The sequence below is a fragment of the Microtus oregoni genome, unplaced genomic scaffold, assembly GCF_018167655.1.
Source record: "Microtus oregoni isolate MIOR12 unplaced genomic scaffold, Mior012 000002F_ref0000024, whole genome shotgun sequence".
Taxonomy (NCBI): domain Eukaryota; kingdom Metazoa; phylum Chordata; class Mammalia; order Rodentia; family Cricetidae; genus Microtus; species Microtus oregoni.
This window is the reverse complement of record NW_024543061.1, coordinates 42,499,394-42,524,222: the sequence shown is the minus strand read 5'-3', so window position 1 is coordinate 42,524,222 and position 24,829 is coordinate 42,499,394. Positions and strand designations below refer to the sequence as shown.

General features: G+C 44.4%; 1 protein-coding gene across 1 annotated transcript in view; it reads left to right on the top strand.

Moving 5' to 3' along the window:
- The window catches only part of Pdzrn3 (PDZ domain containing ring finger 3), a 229,703-nt gene that overhangs the window by 13,830 nt on the left and 191,044 nt on the right, over window positions 1-24,829 (top strand). Inside the window, exons 2-3 of the mRNA XM_041631464.1 lie at window positions 811-897; window positions 9,366-9,473. Coding sequence (XP_041487398.1) covers window positions 811-897; window positions 9,366-9,473 — 195 coding nt within the window. The remainder of the gene's footprint in view (window positions 1-810; window positions 898-9,365; window positions 9,474-24,829) is intronic.

The following is a 24,829-nucleotide window of genomic DNA, read 5'->3' as shown; positions in this document are numbered from 1 at the left end:
GAACAAAGAGGAACAGTTTGGACATGAGAATGCATCTGCTTTTCCTGTTCTTCTATCACTTGACAGCATTAGCTAGGGTGCCTGGCATTTCTGTTCCTTTGGCTACTTGTGTGACCTGTCCCAGGTGACTTCATTTTGTTGGATTTAAGGGTGTCATAATGTCCAGCCCTGCCCAGCATATTTGGTGTTAAGTGCTTCTATATTTCATGTACATCAGACAGTAACTGTCTGTGGAAAGGAGCCCTCCTCTTTGCAGCACGATTCAGAGCTTTCTGTTTTCACTCCACATTTTGCAGCTGACAGTTTCCTACATACACTCCCCCACCCCCGAGTCCCCCAAACAGACGACTATTGACAGGCCATTGCGTGTGCTCACGTTTCCGAGAGGATTGCCATTTGACCCTCTCGTGACATGACATGAATGCTGTCCTTGAGAAGCGTTGAGAAACAAACAAGAGAGTGACTGTCTAGACAGCCAGCGTCCAGCAGGCCACTCAGAAGAAGGCTGCATCGGTAAGCCAAAGAGTCATTGATAATGAATGCTTGGTGGCCTGTCTGGACACCTCTAGACATTCTTTTGTGGTCATCCCAGGTTGAGACAATATCCAGGCATGTCTGCGAGGTCCTAAAGGCAGGGCTGAATTTCATATTGGGTTCTAGAATTTTCGTTGGCTGAACTTCTCAAGAGATAAAGGTTTATAAAATAGTTAGCTTTATATATATGTATATATATCTATATACATATATATAATACCTACCCTCAATTTCCTGTTTGTAAATCAACATTTCAACTAATTTGTTGTCTTGCAGGGTGAAGAAACCAAAAGCCTGACTCTTGTTCTTCACCGGGATTCTGGCTCCCTGGGATTCAATATTATTGGCGGCCGGCCATGTGTGGTATGTTAATTGCTAAACTATCTTTTCCTTTTCTCAGTGGAGGCTAGAAGAGGGGTTGAGGTCTGGGTTGTGAGGACTGGACACTCGCTAGCTTCATTCTGCTGTCTCTCTTTGCCTTGTTCTGTGTCTGTCGTTTCCCACTCAGACCTGTTCATGCTAAGCAGTGTCCTGTGCCTGAGGTTTCACACGCTTGTGTGACAGTAGTGGCTTAGTAGTACCTCTCTTTCAAACTGTTAACCTTTTGGGTTACCTCACTGATCATGTAGCTGAAGGGCTGAAAGAAGTTGTATAGATGTGGTTAGAAATGGGTGATCAGTGACCTCACTACTGAGCTGGACCCATGTGGAAATGACACCTTGAACTCTGTTCTGCCACCTTGGCGTTACCCATGGACAAGGTTCCATCCCATCCAGTCTTCTTAAGGGCAACTCTTTAGCCACCCCATCCCTCGATGGCCTCTCTACTAGATAGAAGGGACCAAATTCCCCTCTGCCAGCTTAGCTTTGAAGAAAATGTCTGCAGATGGAGTTCTGGGGAATAGCAAGGAATGTTTTTCAGGCTCTCATCATCCAAGGAGAATTAGCTGAGTGTCTGCTGTTGCTTTTTCCTCTCCTCACACTGACCATTTCCTGGCTTACCAGCTAAAAATAGCTCAAGAAAACAAGGTTTGCTCATTCAACAAATCCATAGTAAACACGGTTATTTGCTAGGGGTGGATAAGTCCAATAGAGGCCAAGGAGATTGAAGCTCTGTAGTCAGAGTATGATTACTGGACAGGGGTTCAATCAGGCACAAAGCAAGTCCACTTGTCAACTATAGGAGTGGGAAAAGTGTGTTGAAAAAGGGAATCGAAGGGCAAAGCAACGGTCGTCAGTAATAATGGGAGTCAGGAAAACCTAGAGAAGATGGTGTGCTGAATCCCCAAGCAGAAGAAGGTGCCAGCCCTATAGAGATGGGTAATATCCCCTGCCCCAGCTTTCCTGGAGCTCACACCTCCATAGAGAGGTTGATGGAGTAGGTGAGGACCACTAGAGATGCCCTGAAGGGGGAAGAATCCTAGATAAGGGCCACTGAATTGAGTTCTGAAAGATGGATAGAACTTTGCTCAATCAAAGGAACATTTAGGTTTAGAGGTAGGCTCTTGCTACAAATCCACTCTAGCCTAGACTGTGTGATCTGTTGCCTCGGCCTCCTGAGTGCTGGTTTTCTACATATTTATCACTGTGCCCTGAGTCATGATCTATGTTTTATCTCCGCACATATGAACCCTCCCACATGTGTGCGCGCACACACACATTTTTGAAGCTATTTAAAATCACTAAGATAGAAAACAGTGGGTTTGGCAGCACTCGCAAAACTAGAGTAGGGACAGGGGTAGGATTTGGGGCAACTAGACATAATCAAATGATTAGAGTTGAGGGATATGCAGAGAAATGATCAAAAGAAGATGAAGTCGGTGCTGGGCCTGGAGTCTGGAATAATGTGGGCAGTGACTTACCACACTGTGTTTTCACTCAAGGGGAGTGACATGAGATTTATGGTGGAATTCCTGTAGCTTTTAGCCAAAACCACAGTTTCAAAAACAAAGTTTTGTTTTTAAAAACTGACAGTTTTGTCATAAACGATATGTAGTAGATAAAATGATGAGCGTCATCTGTCTGGGACAACATTTTAAATGTCGGGTGGGGGCTTCAGCCTTTCCCACTTTACGAAACCAGAGGAATGAGCTCATAGATTCCCATCATCTCTGTGAAAATCTTACCAAACTGGAGAGCCTGTGAGACTGGGGCTTTACTGTTTTCTCTCTTGTAGCTGGTGATGACCCCAGGCTGTGTGTCCTGGCTGGTGATAACCCCAGACTGTGTGTCCTGGCTGGTGATGACCCCAGGCTGTGTGTCCTACCTGGTGATGACCCCAGGTTGTATGTCCTAGCTGGTGATAACCCCAGACTGTGTGTCCTGACTGGTGATGACCCCAGGCTGTGTGTCCTAGCTGGTGATAACCCCAGGCTGTGTGTCCTGGCTGGTGATGACCCCAGGCTGTGTGTCCTAGCTGGTGATGACCCCAGGCTGTGTGTCCTGGCTGGTGATGACCCCAGGCTGTGTGTCCTAGCTGGTGATAACCCCAGGCTGTGTGTCCTGGCTGGTGATGACCCCAGGCTGTGTGTCCTACCTGATGATGACCCCAGGTTGTATGTCCTAGCTGGTGATAACCCCAGACTGTGTGTCCTGACTGGTGATAACCCCAGGCTGTGTGTCCTGGCTGGTGATGACCCCAGGCTGTGTGTCCTAGCTGGTGATGACCCCAGGCTGTGTGTCCTAGCTGGTGATGACCCCAGGCTGTGTGTCCTGGCTGGTGATGACCCCAGGCTGTGTGTCCTAGCTGGTGATAACCCCAGACTGTGTGTCCTGGCTGGTGATGACCCCAGGTTGTGTGTCCTAGCTGGTGATAACCCCAGGCTGTGTGTCCTGGCTGGTGATGACCCCAGGCTGTGTGTCCTAGCTGGTGATGACCCTAGGTTGTGTGTCCTGGCTGGTGATGACCCCAGGCTGTGTGTCCTGGCTGGTGATGACCCCAGGCTGTGTGTCCTGGCTGGTGATGACCCCAGGCTGTGTGTCCTAGCTGGTGATGGCCCTAGGCTGCGTGTCCTAGCTGGTGATGGCCCTAGGCTGCGTGTCCTAGCTGGTGATGGCCCTAGGCTGTGTGTCCTGGCTGGTGATAACCCCAGGCTGTGTGTCCTGGCTGGTGATGACCCCAGGCTGTGTGTCCTGGCTGGTGATGACCCCAGGCTGTGTGTCCTGGCTGGTGATGACCCCAGGTTGTGTGTCCTAGCTGGTGATAACCCCAGGCTGTGTGTCCTGGCTGGTGATGACCCCAGGCTGTGTGTCATAGCTGGTGATGGCCCTAGGCTGTGTGTCCTGGCTGGTGATGACCCCAGGCTGTGTGTCCTGGCTGGTGATGACCCCAGGCTGTGTATCCTACCTGGTGATGACCCTGGGTTGTGTGTCCTGGCTGGTGATGACCCCAGGCTGTGTGTCCTGGCTGGTGATGACCCCAGGCTGTGTGTCCTGGCTGGTGATGACCCCAGGCTTCGTGTCCTAGCTGGTGATGGCCCTAGGCTGCGTGTCCTAGCTGGTGATGGCCCTAGGCTGTGTGTCCTGGCTGGTGATGACCCCAGGCTGTGTGTCCTGGCTGGTGATGACCCCAGGCTGTGTGTCCTATCTGGTGATGACCCTAGGCTGTGTGTCCTGGCTGGTGATGACCCCAGGCTGTGTGTCCTAGCTGGTGATGACCCTAGGCTGTGTGTCCTGGCTGGTGATGACCCCAGGCTGTGTGTCCTAGCTGATGATGACCCCAGGCTGTGTGTCCTAGCTGGTGATGGCCCTAGGCTGTGTGTCCTGTCTGGTGATGACCCCAGGCTGTGTGTCCTAGCTGGTGATGGCCCTAGGCTGCGTGTCCTAGCTGGTGATGGCCCTAGGCTGTGTGTCCTGGCTGGTGATGACACCAGGCTGTGTGTCTTGGCTGGTGATGGCCCTAGGCTGTGTGTCCTGGCTGGTGATGGCCCTAGGCTGTGTGTCCTGGCTGATGATGACTCCAGGCTGTGTGTCATCAGGTTGTTCTGATCTAGTTCCTTGAAGCCCCAGTGTGGGGAAGGGGGAGGGAAACAGGCAATCCTCAGTATGTAAGCATTTGACCTCAGCTAACAACAAAGAGGACCTTGGGCAAGTGCCAACTTATAAAAGGACCTATTGGTAAGGGTGTGTAGGGGGAGGGGGCATTGCTCATCACTAGAGGCTTTGGCCAGCACACACAGCTCCCTAAAGGAAAAGACAGAACAAGAAAGCCCATAAGTGACTTAGCGTGGAGACAAGATGGGATTCCCTTTAATTGCATCTGTGATGATGGCCCCTCCTCTACCCACCTCCTGCCGTCAGTTTTAAAGCAACCTCTGTAAACTAAGATCCACTTCACTTACTACAAGTTTCAGAAGCTGCTACAGGGAACAGAGCCTGAACTAGGAAGACCTTGTCTCTGCCCCAGGTGGAACCACATCAAAGCCCAGTGTTTACAAAATCCTGGTGCCGAGAGGTGCTTCTATGGGAGGTGATTGCTGAGAAACCCATTATGCTGGGTCCAGGAGGCTGTTTGGCAGGCTCACCCCAGGATGGGTGAAAGGTCATGCCTACTCCCTGGGAAGATGATTTCTGCTTTTCAAAGAGGTGGGGGGGGGTTGGGGTTCCCACTTCTTTTCCTTTTAAAAAGTGGGACAACCAAGGCTGTCACACAGAGAAACCCTGTCTTGAAAAACCAAAAAAAAAAAAAAAAAAAAAAAGTTGATTTAAATACAACCCCAACCTGATTTTGATTTTGTAGCCTTCCTGAGAGTTCTCTGTTGATTTGGTCTTGAACTAATGATATGCATGGGGACCTGAGTAACTAACTGGCTTAGTGAGTAAAGTGCTCACTGTGCAAAGACTGGAGTTCAATCCCCAGCAGCCACATAAAGAGCCAGATGTTGTATTTATAATGATGGAAGTTGGGCAGAGACAGGGGGATTCCAGATACTAACTATCCCAGCTAGCTAGTTTAGCTCAAAAGGCAAGATCAGGTTCAGTGAAAAACTGTCTCAAAAAATAAAATAAAATAAAATAAAATGAGTTTTGGAGCTGCTGGTGAGATAGTCCAGTGAGTAGTGTTTGCACACTTGAGTTTGGTTCCTAGGGCCCACATGATGGAGAGACCTGACTACCTCAAGCTGTCCTCTGACCTACATATTCACATCCATATAAAATATAAAAGCCATTTTCTAAAATGTGGAAAGCAATAGAGGAAGATACCTGATGCCTACCTGTGATCTTACACACACACACACACACACACACACACACACACACACACACACACACGTCAGTGCACAGGAGTATTCTATATAATATAAAGCACATATAGCAAACATCAGAAACCAGAGGAAAGTTTCATTCCACATGGATGTGTTTACTGCCTTCTTGGATGTACGTCTCCTGATGAGCAGAAAAAGGTTATCAAAATCTAAATGTATTCGCCCTTCACCTGGAGGGTCTGGCCGATCTCTGGAACACAGGAAAAAGCTGAGCTGAATTCCAGGCACAGTGGCACATGTCCTTAATCCCAACACTTGAAAGGCACTCCAGCAGATCTCTTGAGTTTGAAACCGGTCTGTTCTACATAGCAAGTTTTAGGCGAACCAGAACTGAGCCACCAGGCATACACATGATCAGGTCTTGAAGCTGAAAGTGATGTGAATGGTGAGTGTGTTTCTCAAGGAATTCCTGTTTGCTGTGGACTGCGAAATAGCCCAGCCCAGGGACTCTGACATCAGGACTGTCATTGCACAGTGCTGTCAGCCAAACCACAGCGCTTGTTTATCAATTCTTATGTCCCCTAAGACGTAGTAGCTGGTCAGGTATTTCCTGTCACTTAGGCCCTGGGCAAGTGTATTTTATATCTTAGTACTCCTGAGATGAAAGTAACTCTTGTTTTTCTTTGACTCAAGACAGTAAAACAAATCCCATTAGTTCACCTTGAACAAATACATTAGTTCACCTTGATAAATAGATCTGACTTGGAGTATGTTAGAGGAGGAGCCCGACGGGCTAAGAGAGGAGACAGATACCCAAGGGGGAAATCTGGCTGTCAGGAATGGTTTTCCTTCATTTCATTCTTGTGATTCCTATGTGTATAAATTCATGTGTGTGTGTGTGTGTGTGTGTGTGGTGTGTGTGTGGTGTGTGTGTGTGTGTGTGTGTGGTGTGTGTGTGTGTGTGCAGAGTTTTTTAGTACCTTGAAATTCAGGTCCTCATGTTTAAAGCAAGTGCTTTCCCAGCCCAGCTGACTTATAATCATAGCATTTTTCGTATTTTCTGTATCCTGGCCTCAGCCTTCACCACCATCTTACACTAATTCCAGTGTTGGGTCTCGCTTGTTCCTGTCAGGTTTTTTGCTTGAACTTTCTTGCATCCCTTTATAATAATTACTTAGACACAGTTTAGTATTTTGCAGAGCAAACCAAAACCCAAATCCCTTCCTGAATCTCCTCTCTGGCCAGGAAATGTAAAGTGGGTAAATAAAGATAGGTCCTTTTCTCATGAGATATATCGCATCTCCTCTGTGGGAAACCCTGCTTGCTTCGAAACCTTTAGCTGTCCAGTGAGGCTTTTCAGCTGCCTTAATTAGAATGCCATGCGGATGAGATGTTGGACCTCTGCATCCGTGTTTTGTAAGTTTTCTCATTGGGAAAGAGGATTGCCTTTGAGGATCTCCTAGCCTCTATGAACTAATGCTGCTTTTTAGCTATGTGCATTTAGCCTTTCTGAATTCAGGCTTTCCTCTTGTGGGATAGACGGCAGTAGTTCTTACTGCTGGGGTTATTGTGAGGATTAAATGATGCAGGCACCTGCTGTCTCATGAGTCCTTGGTAAATAGAAACCCTCATTGTACTGGCATTTGTGATGCTCGTGTAGGAAGCTGGATTGGGATGCAGGCATGAATGAGGCTGCTAAGAGAGAAAGGATACTTGTAGTTTCTTAGCTGATTAAGGGTTAGTGTGAGCTGAGTGCGGAGATGGTAAGCAGAGATGCCAGGTAAAGAGAACCTCATGCAACACCCATGCCAATGCCGACCCATCTTCTAAGGAAGCATTGATGGAGCTCGGGTGGCACTTAGAGATATGTCAATGACATGCAGCAATGGAGAATGGATAAACACTTATGCTCGTGCTAACTTGGCGTTTTTGCTTTGTTCTGGCATATATGGAGAGAGACAGAGACAGAGATGGAAAGTAAGAGCCAAAGAGAGACAGAGGGAGGGAGGAAAGGAGGGAAGGAGGGAGAGAGGGAAGGGAGAAGAGGCTGCAGAGTGCATTCTCTTAGCCTTAGATATAGTTCCTTAGAATGGTTCCCTTTCCTTCTCTCTATCTCTTTCTCTCCCCTCCCTTCCATTCTATATTTTGTTTTGTTTCCCTCCCTCCATCTCTCTTTCCTGTTTGAAAATGAAAAGGTTATATTTTCATAGTTCTTTTGGGCCATGGTATTTTTATGTACTTCTATAGAGAGCATTATGGGAAAGAATTTAGCATGGCACTGGTTTGGAGTTCTCTGAAGTGTCCTCTGCTCCCTTTTCAAGTCATCTTGTTTCATTGGCCTTTTGGGTAAGATCAAGCATATTATCAGATGCTTTTGTTTGGAAACAGCACATGCATGTGCCATGTAATTTAAGAACCCATCTGTTAATCACTAGAACGTTCTAAACACTTGGAAAAGACTTGTCCCAGTACCATGTAGAAAGAAGTTCATGAACAAGCTGAAGCCAGAACAAGCAGTTGGATCCTTTTCCAGTCGGGGAAAGGAGGGACTTTGAGAAATGAGCTGACCTCTTCATCTTTATTCGTAAATATCTCATTTCATAGTTAGATTATTACATAGTGACTCCTGGAGCAATTCTTTGTGTGGGTAGCAACTGGGGCCAGTGTCTAGTGAAATCTCAGGGCAGTCTCTAGAGGGCCAGCCAACTGTGTTTGCCTCTTGTATAAATTTGGCCCAACTATTCAAATTGCTAAGGACTCTTTGTTAGGTGTCTGTGAGCAATGATGTTTCAAAATACTAAATCAGAGTGATTTATCTTTTCTGATGGTAAGAGCTGCAGACACTGTCCATCCTTCCTGAACTCGAGTCCTGTTCAGACTGGGGAAGCAGGGCAGTGCTAGGAAGTGTGGCTTAGTTGCTCCCAAAGCAGGAAAGAAATGAGGCATGGAGGAAGGGGAAGAGAGAAAAGAAGGAAAGAGAAAGGGCAGGAAGAAAAGAAATGAAGGGGTTGAAGGATGGAGGGAAGAAAGGAAATATGGAAAGGGGAGGGAGGGAAGGAGCAGAGAGAAAAGAGGAGGTAGTGGGATGGAAAATGGGGTGGGAAGGTAAAGGGAAATAAATGGAAATGAAAAGAAAATATAAAGCTAAGGGCCAAAGAGTGGGTTCAGTGTGATCCTGCTATGTGCATGAAGAGTGGGCTTGGTGTGATCCTGCTATGTGCATGAAGAGTGGGCTTGGTGTGATCCTGCTATGTGCATGAAGAGTGGGCTTGGTGTGATCCTGCTATGTGTAGGAGGAGGAGCAGACTCGTGTTGAGGAAGGTGATGTGTATTATTGGACAGAATACACACTCTGAAATAGAAGCCTCATGGAGGAAGGAGGACGGCTGCTCGAAGATAGCGCACTCCTCCCATCATCTGACTTTGGCTCCAGTTTGGAATATTTTTATAATACATATGAGCCAGTTTCAGTTAAAACAGAAATGAAGGGAAACAAACAGCTTTTACCTTTAACACCACTTCTGACAAGTTGGGGTCACAGAGGGCAAAGTTGTTTTTTGATTTGATTTTATTTTTTCATGCCAGCTTCCATGCCTAGCATTCATGCCTATGTTTTCTTAACCCTAAGGACAATCAAGATGGACCCTCCAGTGAAGGAATCTTTGTATCCAAAATAGTTGACAGTGGGCCGGCAGCCAAGGAAGGAGGCCTGCAAATTCATGACAGGATTATTGAGGTATGTGAACACTGGCTGGTGTCTGGATAGACTGCCTGCCATTCACCTTTGCCTGGCTCGCAGAGGGATGTTTAGGGGCTGGGGTTAGGGGTGCCCCTTGTGGGGATGGGTGGGGAGCAGGATACTTTTCCGGTGGTGTGTAACCTGATCAGGTGTTGATTGCCTTGGTGTGAAGTTTCCTTCGGCAAGGAGAGGCTGGATTTGGAGGGGGCATGTTCACAATTTGGCTCTTTGCACAGGGACCTACATCTGTTCCCATGGGGACCTACATCTGTTCCCATGAGGACCTACATCTGTTTGCTATGCCTCTATTCCTGCCCTGCACAAAACAACCTTCAGAGGGTTTACATGCTAGTTAGAAACAGATGATCGGCCCCCTGTTGGACAGATTGGGACTCTGTACATATTCGGTGTGAGTGTATCAGCCTCAAAGTCATTGTCTGTTCCTCGGTGCTCACACCACAGTGCAGCCTCGGCACAGGCATTGTTTGTGTCCCTTCACACTCCCCTCTCGGCTGTTTGCCTGCGGTCTGTTGGACGATCTGGTGGCCCAGAGACAAACAGGTCAAAGTGGATATTGGGGTCCTCTCACTTCACACCCATCTATCTCGTCATTTTCAGTTACTGCGTAGCAGGTTTGAAGGCTGTCATTGGGAGGTCTCTCAGTGGCACCATGCAGCGCTTTGGAGTTAGGGTAACACATGGCAGAGTTCTAGCGTGCAGATAGGAAGCCGGTTGTTTCTCACCTCATTGTGTGGGCTCTTGTGGCCAAGTTTGAGAGACCTGATTTCATATGGGTGCTGTTTTGGATCATTCAGATTTCTCATTTAATGAATATTTCTGGGGACTTAATTATTCAAACTCCTGCTAAAGAAAAAGCAAATACGAGATTCCAAGGTGACCTGCTAGATGCCACAGGAAGGTCATCCGTGGCTATATCCACTTCCATAATCACCAAACAGGAAGCCAGAAAACCAGCACAAATACCTGAGGAGTTTGCTGTCCCAGACACTTTTGCACAACATTTGCATTTCCTGGGAATTTTTATTTTAAACCATAAGTGAAGTTTTGCATCACCCATGGTCATGTGACCACAGGCTTCTTCTCCTGGGGGCACAAAGTGCAAAGAAGACGGAGAACGGTATTGTCAATGTTCCAGTTTTACATGAACCAATTGAGCAGTGGTTTCTTTCTGGGTAATTTTATGTCCTCTGGGGAACAAAATTAATAAAAAACGTGGTTGAGTCTTCCCAGGGAAGCTAAATACCTGAGTTAAGGCTGAGAATAAGAGCCAGGTGGTCATTTATGTATTTGAAGCCTATTTGGTTTTGTTTAAGGATACTATTAAGATGGTTACACTGCATTTGACCTTCAAAAGAGTTCTGAACTTGGGGTTAAATCTTGTGCTTTGGACTTTCCAGCCTAGCGTGGTGCATTCTCTAACAGCAGCTTACTTGGGCAGCAGAGTCCAAATGCATTACCATAGCTTTTGAAAGCGAATCCATTTTCTGAGTCTATTGTTCAAAAAGATAAGTACAGCCTGTCTTGCCAAGGCATCAGTGGGACAGCCAGTTTCTCCAAGTCACGGAATCTCATTGCTCTTAAGCTTTGCAAACGCGAAATCTCCAGCTGGGCAGGATTTTCTCTTGGCAGAGGATGATCTGTGTTTGAAATGTTCAGTACGGGTTTCTGGTAAGTCCCCCTCCCACTTTGGACAGTATGTAAAATATTAATCAGGCCCCAGTGTTGAGACATAAAGGAGGGAGATTCCGATAGAGAGCCGCCACATACATAATCACGGCTGACACTGTGTTGCCCTTTTCCGTCGAGTTCTAATCTCTCCTGACATGATACAGTGATTCTCGGGACTGCAGATATGTGCTCCAGTTCACCTCATTGTCTGCGTTAGGGTTTATTACCAGGGCATGAGTCTGATGGTGCTGTGGGGTGTGTGCATGTGTGCATGTGTGTGTGTGTGTGTGTGTGTGTGTTCATGAGAAGAGTTAGGCTTTCTGTTTTCCCACACTAAATCTCGTGTTTTCAAGGCAGTGAGCAAGCTAGTAGCAGAACCTCATGGGGGAACTTTAGTTCTTACAAGAGGCTGCTGATTTTAAATCCAGAGAGAGAGATGCAGCCTCATCCATTCTGCAGGGTGAGTCTGCATTATTCTCTGCCTGGAGTCTGCTTCTGAAACCAGAACAGAACAGTGTCCTCATCCACATACAGCGGAATCTGCCCTCTTCCCCCAGCACCACCTTCCATAACAATCGAGGTGAACTCAATGCTGTCGTGAAGTGAAAGCCACAAAACTATGTGTGCACACATCCATTTAGACGTGTAAAATGATAGACGAGACTGTAAGAGTGAATGGAAGATTATCTAACAATGAGTCGCTATGTGAGCACCCGGGCACAGTGGCTTCAGAAGATGCAGTGATGCTGGCAGAAGCCGCACCTCTGTGTAGGTGCAATGTGCCATGCCAGCTGCATGGTGCCAGGGCATTGGTTACCATAAGTGCCATCCTTGATGCAAACTTTCATGGTGTTGAATGGGTTACAGTCAAGCTGGTCAGGGACAGAGCTGTCAGCACCTGTCTCTTCTCAGACTGATGAGTGACAGTCCCCAGTGGGACCCTTGCCCTTGCACTGCCAAGGCCTAGTAAGGAAGCTGGAGCTGGAGATGTGAAGCTGCTTGCATTAAATGCTTTTCCAGCACCGGTGGCAGGAGCACTTGCTCTCTGCCTGCCTGCACTGTGTGTCCCCTATGGCCTGGGTATATGTAGACATTGCTGTTCTCTCTCACATCTGCTCAGAGACACAAGCTCCTGCCTTTGTCAGTGTTGGCTTCTGATTGTTTTGTACCCTTTCTACTCCTCCACCTTTGACCCTCCTGGTACTTTTTCTACTTTTGACTTTTCCTTGAATTGCATATGAGTTTGTTCTTAGTAGGAGATTATAATACATTTCTCTAGATAGTCCTCTCATGAAACCCTGACTTCCCTGGTGGTTTTGGTTTTCTGCCTCTTAGCTTGTTTTTGGAGTTGTCTGGGAAAGATGGTGTAAGACTCCTTTACCTTACATTTCCCAAGGTTCTCAAAGAAACAGTATGCTTTTTATTTCCAGCAATTTGAAATATTCATATTCATATGCCCAGATAAAGCGTGGGTTAACTGATGGAGGTGGGATCTTCACAAGCTGAACACTTTCCTCTGTGATCTAGCGTTTAGACTTAATCAGATGCCACCCAACTCTAACATGGTTATGTAAGAAAGAGCAAAAGTTGAAAAATCTACTCTCAAAAAACCCTCAGGGTGTGCCAGGCAGAGTACAAACCATCTTTCTGTAGTTTAGCCAACACTGGGCCACCTCCCTGTTACCCCAGTTGCTACTACCACATTAGTATGTTTGGGAAACTCTCTGAACACTTCCTTTGGCTAAATTGTCCATTGAGAGAAAAGCATAAGAAAGCCGTCAAATGGAGAGCCTGGCAAGCTCACTTTGAAGCTTGTGCTTATGCAGTTTCTCTCTGTTCTCTCTCTCTCTCTCTCTCTCTCTTTCTCTCTCTCTCTCTCTCGTATGCATGTGTGTGTCTATCTCATAAATACATAAGTGTTTTATATTTTTATATCTATTATATTTATAAATAGAGATGATAGAGGGATGGAGAGAGAGAGGCAGAGAAAGAGAGAGAAATAGAGAGATAGATATAGTTACATCTTGAAACTTTATGAATTGGAAGACTGAGCTCAGTCTACTATTGGTTAGTTGGTTAGGGCTTGTAACCCGTGCTGATAAAAGCCTGTAGCAATTGTGTGGTTGAAATCGCTCTCTGTTCAAGCCATTAAATGTGGGTCTGTGGGTGTAGAGAAAGTACCATCAGCCTGTTCATTTCCAGAATTTATAAACGCATGTTCATCTCAAAAGTCTTCTGACTTGGAGACCTGCGGGTAGTCAGGAAATCTGGGGCCCCAGAGAGTGTGGTACAAACCGCTCCTCCTCTGCATGTAGTGGACTGTCTTTGATAATCAGGATGGGTTGAAAGCCAAACAGGGCCTTCCCTCTGCAGCCAGACTGCTTAGTTTGCAGAGCCAGTGTCACCACTGTGTGTCCTTACAGCAAAGATGATGTTCTGAGACCAATGAAAGTGGCAGAAGGGAGCATGAATCAACATGACGGTATGTTTGCTTCCTTTTTACTTCCCTTTAAGGACTGGAGGATTTGTTTTCCTTATTTTAATGTACTTTCAGGCTCTCAGACTCATGTGTTTGTGCATTCTTCACCTAGAATGCGGCATCTCCATTGACTTCCCCCTTTGCTGGCCACATTTGTTCGTCCTTTCTTATGCAGGTATGAGGTGCCCCTTTCATGCAGTAGACGGCGTCAATCTCATAAACAGATCAGCGTTTTTATATTTATCTGTGTGTCTTTGAGGGTGTTCATGCATGAATGCACATGTGTGCCACAGTACATGCGTGGATGTCAGAGGAAAACATTCAGAAGGTAGTTCGATCCTTCCACCATGAAGGGTTTCTCAGGGCTTGAACTCAGGTTACAAGGCTTGGTAGCAAGCACTTTTCCCTGCTGAGCCATCTTGCAAGCCCTCCACCCCTGCACACACCACATATTTTTTAATTAAAATAAATTCTTACATACATGCAAAATGGTAACCTAAACCAGGAAATAAATAAGGGCACAGCACTGTCACTTCCACAGTTGATTCATATATTGTCACTACTTCCTGTGATGGTCTTCACAGGGAAAGACAATTCCCTGTGATATTAGTTACTTTTATAATTGCTTCAACAAGATACAGTACAAAAGAAACTTAAGGAAAGGGTTGCTTTGGCTTAGTGTGTAGGGGCACAGTCACCGTAGTGAAGAAGGCATGATAGCAGGAGGTTGAGGCCACTAGTCACATGGCATTCACAGCCTGAAAACAGAGACCTGGATGCTGCTGTGAACTCACTTTCTCCTTTTACTTCAGGACAGGGCCCTAGTCAATAGAATAGAATACAATGGTGCCAGGACCCCAGTCAGTAGAATGGTGCCTCCGCCTCCCACATGTAGGATGGGGATTCCTCTCTCGGGTAATCTCTGGAAATGTTGAGTTGACAGAATTTGCCATCAACTTGCCATGGATTTCTTTCAGTTTTCAAATGTCTTGAGTTTCCTTGACCTTAGAATAATAATTCTTTAATTTTGTCTTCCATACCAAAATATTCTCTTGCATAATTATCTTCCTTATTTCTCATTTGGGTGAGAATGCTTAGAGTCTACACTCACAGGTCAAATTGCGCTTTGTTTTTTAATTTAAAAAATTTTGATTTGTTTTTATATTAAGTAAAGATAGTTTTTTTATATAATATATTCCAATTATGGGTCCTTCTCCTTCAACTCCTCCCAGGTCCTCCCTACCCAAACAGGCATTTAAGAAAGAAAGGAAGGAAAGAAGAAAGGAAGGAAAAGTAATAAAATAAAAACAAACAAATTTGAATAAGACAAAACAAAAATATTAACAGAAAAACAAAGAGCCAAAGAATAAGACACACAGAGAGATAGGCACCACAGACATCTCCTAAATGCACAAAATTAGAAACCATAATATATAACCAAATAGACTTGTAGTAAAGAAAAGAATAAAAAGAAAAAAAAAACCTCTTAAAAATACGATTGAGTTCGTTTTGTGTTGGCTGTCTACTGCTGGCCATGGGACCTCGTCTTGAGTGGTTTTTATTCTCAGACTCCATTAGAGAAAACTAATTTTTCATTTGTGAGTGCTTATCAATTAGAGATAGGTTCTGGGTTAAGGATTTTGGTTTGTGTCCACTTCTCTGAGTGCTGGGACCCCACCAGGCCCAAATCCTGAACATGCTGCCTCCCCGGGGTGGGGCGTGTCTCTGTAAGTTCAGATGGGTTTTGTTCCTGCTATCTTTATTTTTTTTAAATATTTATTTATTTATTATGTATACAATATTCTGTCTATATGTATGCCTGAAGGCCAGAAGAGGCCACCAGACCTCACTACAGATGGTTGTGAGCCACGATGTGGTTGCTGGGAATCGAACTCAAGACCTTTGGAAGAGCAGGCAATGCTCTTAACCACTGAGCCATCTCTCCAGCCCTCCTGCTATCGTTAGAAGGCCTTGTTCCTTGGTGTTCTCCATGGCTCAGACCAAAATATTTTTGAAGCATACAAATATTTCATGGGATGTCTATCACTTTGTGTTTCTCTAACAATTTCTTATGAGCACTTGTAGGCCATGCATTTGGGGCAAGTATCCCACCGAAGGAAACCTGTGTCTTTCTTGGCCCATATGTAAGGGTTGGCATTTCTTTTGTCTTTGTATTGGTCATGTTAATCTAGTCTTCGGTCACATGTTTCTTTGTAATTAATAATTATCTCTGCAGTATTCTGTAATTGTCTCTGAATTAATCAGCATCTTGAAGAAAGACCCTTGAAGGCTGTATAGATATTCTGCCCATTTCCCAGACGTCACGCACTGGTTTTTGTATTCGTTGGTGGGTTTTGGTCGAATCTGTTGTTACTGATGGTTGACACGTGCTGGCTGTCTACCAGCCCCACGCTGAATCTCTGTACTAGTTGGCCTTCCACTGGAGGAAGGGGCATTCTTTTCTCTATTTAATTCCCCCATTTGTCTGCTGTTTCAATGGGGTCTCGTGCTCACATGGCTGGTTCCGGCCAGATGTAGCTTTTATAAACTTTAAGATTCTGTCTCTTTGACATGTACCTATCATGTGTGAACATTTTTTCACCTTAGACTTCCCTTGCTCTGTTTTTGCAATCTGGCATTCTCTGAAATTTCGCAATCTGAAATTTCTAAACAGAATATAGGTGCTCCTTATGCTAGACTGTCACTATGATTTCCTATTTATTTATTATTTTTTATTTTGTGGTGATGGGAGTTGAACCAAGGGTCTCATGACTCTTTAGTAAATGCTCTACATGCAGGCTTTTCTAAAAATTAATTGGTTTGACAGTCTGGCACATATATGCAGTGCAGGCAGAGGACTTTCACATCTACCCCTTCCGTCTCCCTCTCGCTCCTGTCACACACACCTCAATGCGTTCCCACATTCATGTCTTTTTGTTTTGTTTTGGGACCCACTGAGTTCGACTAGGATGGCTGTGGGACCATGGTTTGGGAATAATCTGTTGGTTCCTGGTAGGCTTATCAATTTACCATGAAGTTTTTTCCAGAGCACTCTTTTTTTTTTTTTTTATGATTAAGATGCTGAGGCTGGTTTTGAACTTGCTCTTCTCCTTCTTTGACATTCCTGGTAGCTAGGATTACAAGCATATGCTACCAGGTCCGGTTGGTGGGAGTTTTCATTGCTTCCAGTCATCCTTAGTTGACAGAGTTTTTATTAAAAGTCGCTGTGTATGTGCAAACACGCAGACACGCCAGCTATGCACTCCCCTCGGCTTCTGCAGTCATCCATATGCATGTCTTGAAAACCACGCTGACGTCAATAAGTCTAATCTTAGCCCAAGCCCATGTGGTTGATTTTATTCTTCCTCTGTATAGATTTTCAGGCTGGGGTGAGAACTTTTGGAAATGGTGAGCAGTGCACTTTTTCCTTTGAATTAAATCTCTCATCTTTGTTTAGATATTCCCCGTGATGAAAACTTGCTGATGAAAAATATTTAAGATGTTTCCATTTAGGGTCTGATTTGATTTTAGAGGAAAAAAAATATTCCATGACCTAAATGACACTTTCGATTACATTATTTTATTTGTTGGAAAAGTGAGAAAAAAATGAATTTTTTAAATTGATTTTTGTTGAACTCTACATTTTTCTCTGCTCCCCTCTCTGCCACTCCCCTCGCCTTCAACCCTCTGCCAAGGTCCCCATGCTCCCAATTTACTCAGGAGATCTTTTTTTTTTTCTACCCATGTAGATTAGATCTATGTATGTCTCTCTTAGTGTCCTCATTGTTGTCTAGGTTCTCTGGGATTGTGATTTGTGGGCTGGGTTTTTTTTTTTTTTGCCTTATGTTTAAAAATCACTTATGAGTGAGTACAGGTGATAATTTCATGCGAGAACATATAACAAGCAAGCATCGTGGCTAAACAGACACAAACAGATGATCTGTTTTGTAGGTAATGTCAGAAATAAAGCCATGGAGCTCTACTGCTCTGGCCAGAGTCCCCACTGACCATGTTCAACAAGGGAGTCTAGAAATGTCAGTGAGTTAGTCAGAGCTGATGTAGGAGAGGTAGCTCAGTCTGTAAAGCACTTGAAGTGCTGTGCTAGCACGGGGACCCGTGCCCATTCCCTAGAAACCACAACAACACTGGACGCCATGGTGGCCACATACAATTACAGTATTAAAGAACTTGAGGCAGAAGGATTCTTGGAGTTCACTGGGCAGGTAGTCTAGTCTACCATGCAAGTAGTGGGCAAATGTGAAGACCGTGCTTCAAAACACAAGCTAGTCGGTTCAGGAGGCTAACAAGTAGATTATGAGTTGAAGGACAACTTGGGCTACAGAGCAATATCCCATGTGCAAGCAAACTTACTTGTACAAAGTAAAAAACTTTATCCCTTTGTTATCCATATATTCCATGTTAATGAAAGGTATGCAGTATAACCTTACTTGTGTTCAGAAGATTCTCTGCCAGCTGCAGAGCAGGTGAGGCCCAAGGACCAGCTGTTAACCTTCTAGCTGTTTCCAGAGGTCAGCCTTGGAACTTCATCTTATACGCTGGCTTCTGTTGGTGGACAGCGGCATCTGTGGATAGGATTATGAGTAGAAGAATCCTGAATCTATGCATGACTGAGCGTGTATGGTGTGGTAACCATTCAGCAATGTCTGTCATGGGTGTGAAAAAGGAGGTGGGTAAGGCTTTGGCAGTGTATTTTCTGATTCTGTTGTAGACTAGCTTAAATGATGTTTTGGGGATGTCTATGCAGCCATTTGTAAGTGATAACTCTCCCTTCCTTGTCATATCTTTGTACTTAGTAATAATAATAATACCATTGTTTGGTTTTCAGGTGTAAATAAGGAGGCACCTATAAATACAGCAGTTTTGCAATTTTTAATGCTGATCCTTGGTTTCTTTCATATTGAGAATAGTACACGAATACTACCTGCCATGTTGTCTAAACAGGTAAGGGAGGTGGTGCAGGTCAAAAGGTTCTTGCTATCCTAAGCAAATGTGAATTATTATTCCAGATTTTGGTATAGGTTACACGAATTTATAGCAAAGTCAAATATAGGACTTACTGAAATAAGCCTTGTTCTGTTATCTTCTTCGTGTCTAAGCAGGAGCGTGGCGCTGCTCTTGTACTGTGGTGGAGAAAACCCTGGACTATTTCAGAGAGATGCCTTGTCTAGAGTCAACATGTGACAACAGTTAAAACTAGACATCCCACCTTTATTCTGCAGTGTCCCTTTAGCTAAACAACATTGCTTGGTACCCGTTCTGAGGACGCACTGAACTCTTCATTCCCGTCTCTATTCTTTAATATTTATTACTGTTGTTATTATTTTCTCGTTATTTTGCTTCTAGATGAATGTCTTTATAGCATAGAACATTTCATGCCAGCCACGTTAGCAAGCATAAAAGGTGAAAATTATACATGTGGTATGAAGCAGTTACTTATTTTTAAGACATTTATGAAACTTAGCCTCTGCAAAGGAGAAGTAGTCTGAGTTAACAGCTTTCCATCAGTACAAGTATTTTGTGGGGGAATTGTCAGAAGATTAAAATACTTAAAACCGTACTTTGTGATGCCAAATTCTCTGAAGTATTCCTGTTCATATAATACAGGAAGTAGTAAAAGTAAAGAATTAGAGCATTGGAAGTTTATTTTTAACTTTATCACAGATAGATGCAGCTTGCTTTCACTTGCTCCTGTTCATGTATTTCCTTGTATATTTTTTAACTACTCAGATTGGAGCTGGAGGATTGGTTCAAAAGCAGAGCATTTGGTTACTGTGGTGGTTCATCTGCACTGTCAGCATGGTTGGCTCTGGAGTTACCTAGGAGACACACTTTTCAGTGTGTCTATGTGAGTTTGCAGAGAGGCTGAACTGAGGAGGGAACGTCCACCCTGATTATAGGCAACACTAGCCCACAGGGTTGAGGACAGACAAAATAACAGGAGGAAGGGGAGAGTGCACTACCCATCCTTACCTCCTTCCTGGTCCTCTAAGATGTGAAAAGCTCCAGCCACATGCTCCCGCTGCCAGGAATTCCGCTGTGCCTTCTCCACTGTGATGGACACAACCCTCTCGAACTGTGGGTCCAGACAAGTTCGTCTTCCCAGAAGCTGTTTTTATATGAGTTTGGTCACTTTGAAAAGTAATGCAGCTAGCATGCACAGGACCTTCCAAAATAAAAGCCGCCTTTTTGCTTATCATAGCTCATAACACACGCATTGCATGTGGAGATGGATGTCCATCTCAAGCTGAAGCTCTGAAGTCTGGCTGCCTTGCTGGCAGCTTTTCCCTCCAATCCTGTGCCCGTTAGTTTGCTTCCCATAGACAATGTGTGCTTCCCGGGAAGTTTTGACTCAGTATCTCTTATTCATATCTTAATAAGATTTAATTAGATCCCAAGGCATATTTAAAACTAAGAATAAATCAGAAGTGATTAGTGTTCGATTAAATTTCTCTAGTGAATATTAGGTTCAAGAATTAAATCTTAGATAATTTCCTAAGGAAAAAAAAAAAGAAAGAAAAGAAAACCAAAAAATGACAAAAAAAAAAAACAACAGTACAACAAACCCTTGATGACATATGCAGATAAAATACCTTTTATATTTACTCACCTTTCCACATGATAGCTACATATTTATCTTCAGGTATGGAGGCTTTGAGAATGTAAGACACGTGTGCTCATTAAAAAGTTAAGCTTTTAAAAGTATTGCTGCCTTTTGAATTTGTTTGTGTATTTGTGTGTGCATGTGTAAATCAAGTACCTGTGTGAAGATCAGAGAAGAACTTGCAGTGGTCATTTCTCTCTGTCTGCCACGTAGGTCCTAGGAATGGAAATCAGGCCGTCAGGCTTGGTAGGATATGTCTTTAAGTTTTGTTTGTGTTTGTTTGTGTTTTGTGTATGTGTGTGTTTGTTTGTGTTTTGTGTGTGTGTGGTGCTGATGGGAGAAAAGAGCCACAGACATTGGTGTTAGGTCTGCAGGGCATGTTTCGATGGTCAGACTTAAGATTTAGAGCAAGTGCCACAGGGAGCCCCTTCAAAGCACGAAGCAGACATGGTCTTGAAAGCCAAGCAGGGTGCTGCTAGAGCAGGATCGTCTGATGTGGGCAGTGAGAAGGTAAAGTTGATAATCAGAGCTGCCCATCGGAACTGCGATTAGGAAGAATCAGAGCACAATAGCCACTGCCAACACTGAAGTTATGCCACTTTCCCTGGGCACACCGAGCACCCGCCCCAGGGCGGTAGCTAACAGCACGGTTCTTCTAATGAAGATTAATGATTCCCATGAGCCGTGCAGGGATGGGCAGCTGGTAGAGTCAGTCCACCATGCTGAGTGCCACTCTGCTCAGTGAAGACCTCAGGCTGTGGTCCTTCCTTTGTCCGTTTTGATAGTGACTGAACTTCGTGAAGGCCAGTCCACCCTTTTCTCCTGATGGCCATATGTCATGCTGCTTTTCTGGTTTTTTTAGTTCTCTTAATTTCTGTCTTTCATCATTTCTTTTTGAGATGTAAGAGCTTGAGGGGCTTAGATTTCATAGCCACCCTCTCTCCCTTTAAAAGTAATATCCTTTAAAAAATGCTAAGTACATCTTATGATTTACTATTAGAGGAACTTGAGTGAGACAAGAATTTATGTCCATGTCACTACTCAAAAGACAGGAATTTTGTTCTTATCCTAGAACAGTTTTTGCTTGGAAGTGTATGTCTCCAAACATGTTGATTTCTGAATTCATTAGTCCAACATATCTAACCTTCATCCTCTCAGAATATTACAAAAATATAGAGAGATGGATTATTTATTGCCTTCTCTGGTTGGAACTTGTGAACTATCTATGATTTATTTATGAGCTGTTGGGATAACAGCAGAAAAGAATTTGTTTCTTTGTGGGGTTAGCATTGAGTTCCGTGTGGTAGGATATACGTCTGGGCATATAAGGTTGGAATTGAGTTCTGTGTGATAGGATGTAGACCTGGACATATAAAATTAAGGTTGGCATTGAGTGCTATGTGATGGGAGGCAAGCCTGAGTGTATAAATTCTCATCCGTGGGATTAGCATTGAGTTCCATATGATGGGAGGCAAGCTGGGATGTCCAAGGTCTCAGCTGTGGGATATTTACTTGTGAGAAGAGTTTAGATTCCCAGAGGAGGACAGGTGACCACAGAGCCCCTGGAAGGTGGTTTAGTGAATAGTGATAAGGAACCACAGACTCCGAAATAGATGAACTCTTGAAGTAGAATTTTACTATTGACTGTCTTTTGGCCCGTGCTAGCTCCTGTGGCCATCTCTGAACTTTGCCTTCTTTTACAAAATATGAACAACTTTACTTGCTCCCATGGCTGCTTTAAGAAAGAAAATGCTGCATGTGTCTAAAGACTGTAATTTGGGCCCCAGAATAAATGCTAGCCAGGTTTTTTCCTGTAGGTCTTTGAGGCCAGCTGGAGGGGCCTTCCAGCAAGCCGGTGCTTTGATGGTGGCTTTGTGGCACCGTTTCATAAACCTGAAATTACAGTCGTGAATCGACTGTTTTAATTTGTTTTACATTTTTTGTTTGAAATCAGTGACCCTCTGAATCTGGATTGAATAAGAGCTGTCACTTCCTCAGGCCATATAAATGACGATAATTGATCAATCAGAAGTAATTCTTAATTTACTTTTTAGTGTGAACAACACGGTAATTCATCACATATGTGCCGACTTAAGCGTTCTAAAAATAAAGAAAAACAGTTGCATGTTCAATATCAGCTATTTTTAAAGTGCCAGAGCAGATCAGATCAGGCCCTCCCTTCATCCATGACTCATGAGGAATATTAGTTTTGTGTTTTGTTTTTTGAATTCTGAGAAGTAGAGCTGGGGACGTCCTCAGCTCTTAGAGCACTTGCCTTGTGAGTCTGAGGACTAGAGTTCAGTTCCCCGGAACCTGTGTAAGTGTCAGGTGCGATTGATGGCATGCCTGTCATTCCAGCACTGGGAAAGTAGAGGGGATTCCCGGCACAAGCAGGCTAACCCGACTAGCCTGTCCAATTGGCAAATTCTGGGTTCACCCGCGAGACCCTGCCTCCGTGAATAAGTTGGAGAGTGACTGAGAAAGATTCCCGATGTCAGCCTCGGGCCTCCAGTCACTTACACACACCTGCATGTGCGCATGTACATATGAGAACACGCAGACCCTCTGGACAACAATGCAGTTCACCAGTGTGAAAAATACAGGAAAAATGAAAACAGCAGTACTTGCTGACATGAAGACTTGTTTTGACAAAATGGCTTTTGGGTTGATTGTTTCAAAATGGGTACAGTGGCCTACGGAGAAACTCTGGCAGGGCATGGGCATTGCACATGGAACACATCTTTGCCCTGTTTGAAACTCTAGCAGAAATGAAGTGGGAGACAACAGGATTAAGTCAGATTTTGTAGCAGCATGCTTATGAAGTTCCTGATTCTTCCTGTCATTCTCGGAAATACCTGGGCTACTCAGTGCGCACGTAAGAAAGTTTAATGAGGTAACACTGACGTGCGATGGGGCCTTGGGTGAAAAGTGCTGGCATTCGTAAAGTGAAGAAGGCAAAGAGTTGAGTGAAAGAAAACCCTTCCTATTTGTATGGAAATCTTGAGGCCTCCGAGTGCTCTCAATATCCTTGCTATTAAAAAAAAACTGTTTGAGAAGCGTGTAAAAAGCGCTCCTTCGCCCTTTCTTTTCAAAGCTGTAACGATGCTACTGAAGCCGTCGAGACTGGGGCATCTCTATTCCACTGCCCTTGTCGGTTCCCTGGTATCAGCAGTTAAGGGCCCATTTCTCTAAGAAGCTACAGCAGAGAAACAAGATCCAGAGAGGAGAGATGCAAACACAGAATCTGCTAGAACCACAGAGGAATCTCCCCCTGAGCTTCGTATTTCCATTTTGCTCACATGCCAAAGCTTGCCTCTGCAGTTCTTTGCCAATCTTAAAATATGCTGTGTTTGGGCAAATGAGATTTTTCTTGATTGCTTGGCATTAGAAAGTTTATAAGTAGATGTGTCAGGCTGGGGCTGTAGTATAGTGGTAGAGTTCTTGCCTTCCATGCATAAGGTCCTAGGTTCAGTCCCTAGTACTGGAGTTTGGGCTGGGTGACTTTCTGTGTCTATGCAAGTGAACCTGGGGTGGAATCTCCATCCTTGTGTATGAGTGCCTTATTGTGTACGTGTGGCTTGTTGTGTATGTGTGCCTTGTTGTGTACGTGTACTTTGTTGTGTACGTGTGGCTTGTTGTGTACGTGTGCCTTGTTGTGTACATGTGGCTTGTTGTGTATGTGTGCCTTGTTGTGTACGTGTGCCTTGTTTTGGCTTTCACACGAGCAGCTCATGAGGCCCATTCTGTATGGTCACCTACTAGAGACCTGTGAGGAACTAGATGATGTTGAGATGCTGAACATAGTATACGCTTAATAAGTTTTGTTCAAACTATGTCAGAGATGGAAGGAGATTCTTTGGGTCAGGCAGTATGGTGTAAAATAGCGGCAAAGAAATCTTTGTCTAGACAAGAAGACTTCATTGCCTGTGAACTAGTCATGGGGAAGTTGAGTTTAATTTGCCTGACATGTTAATAACTAGGAAGTGAAATACAAAGCACCTCAGATTTATAAGATTTAATAGCATATATTAGGGATTACACTAAGTCAGAGAGAGGAGAGTAAAGAAGGAAGTTGCTGTTTTTATTGAAATAGCTCTTCCTGTTCTTCCTTTGTTTGTTTGAAAGTTAAATCCATAGTAAGGGTTTGCTGGTGGGTTTTTTTTTTTTTTTTGCCAGAGTTAAAATATTAAAGGCATTTAGAAACACAAATGTGGTGTTGTTTATAATTCTCTCCGGTTATAGGTGATCCTTTAGAATTTAACTAAGATTCAAGGAGAGAGAAATCTGGCCAGGTATGTGGCTCTTTCAGAAGGCAGAGGGAAAAAGAGCGCCAGCCTGTACTATAGAGTTCAATTCTGGATGGTGTGGGGGTGGGGAGAAGAGGAAGGAGAAGGGAGAAAAGGGAGGAAAGAAGAGGGGGAGCCTTTGCCAGTGACAAGCATTCATTTCATTTTGACTCAGCTGTTCCCAGTCTGTGAGCATGATATGTGTGAGAAGCATATGCTAGACGGGTATAAAAGTAATACTACGTTGTTACCAGAGAGCACTGGCCATTACACGGGG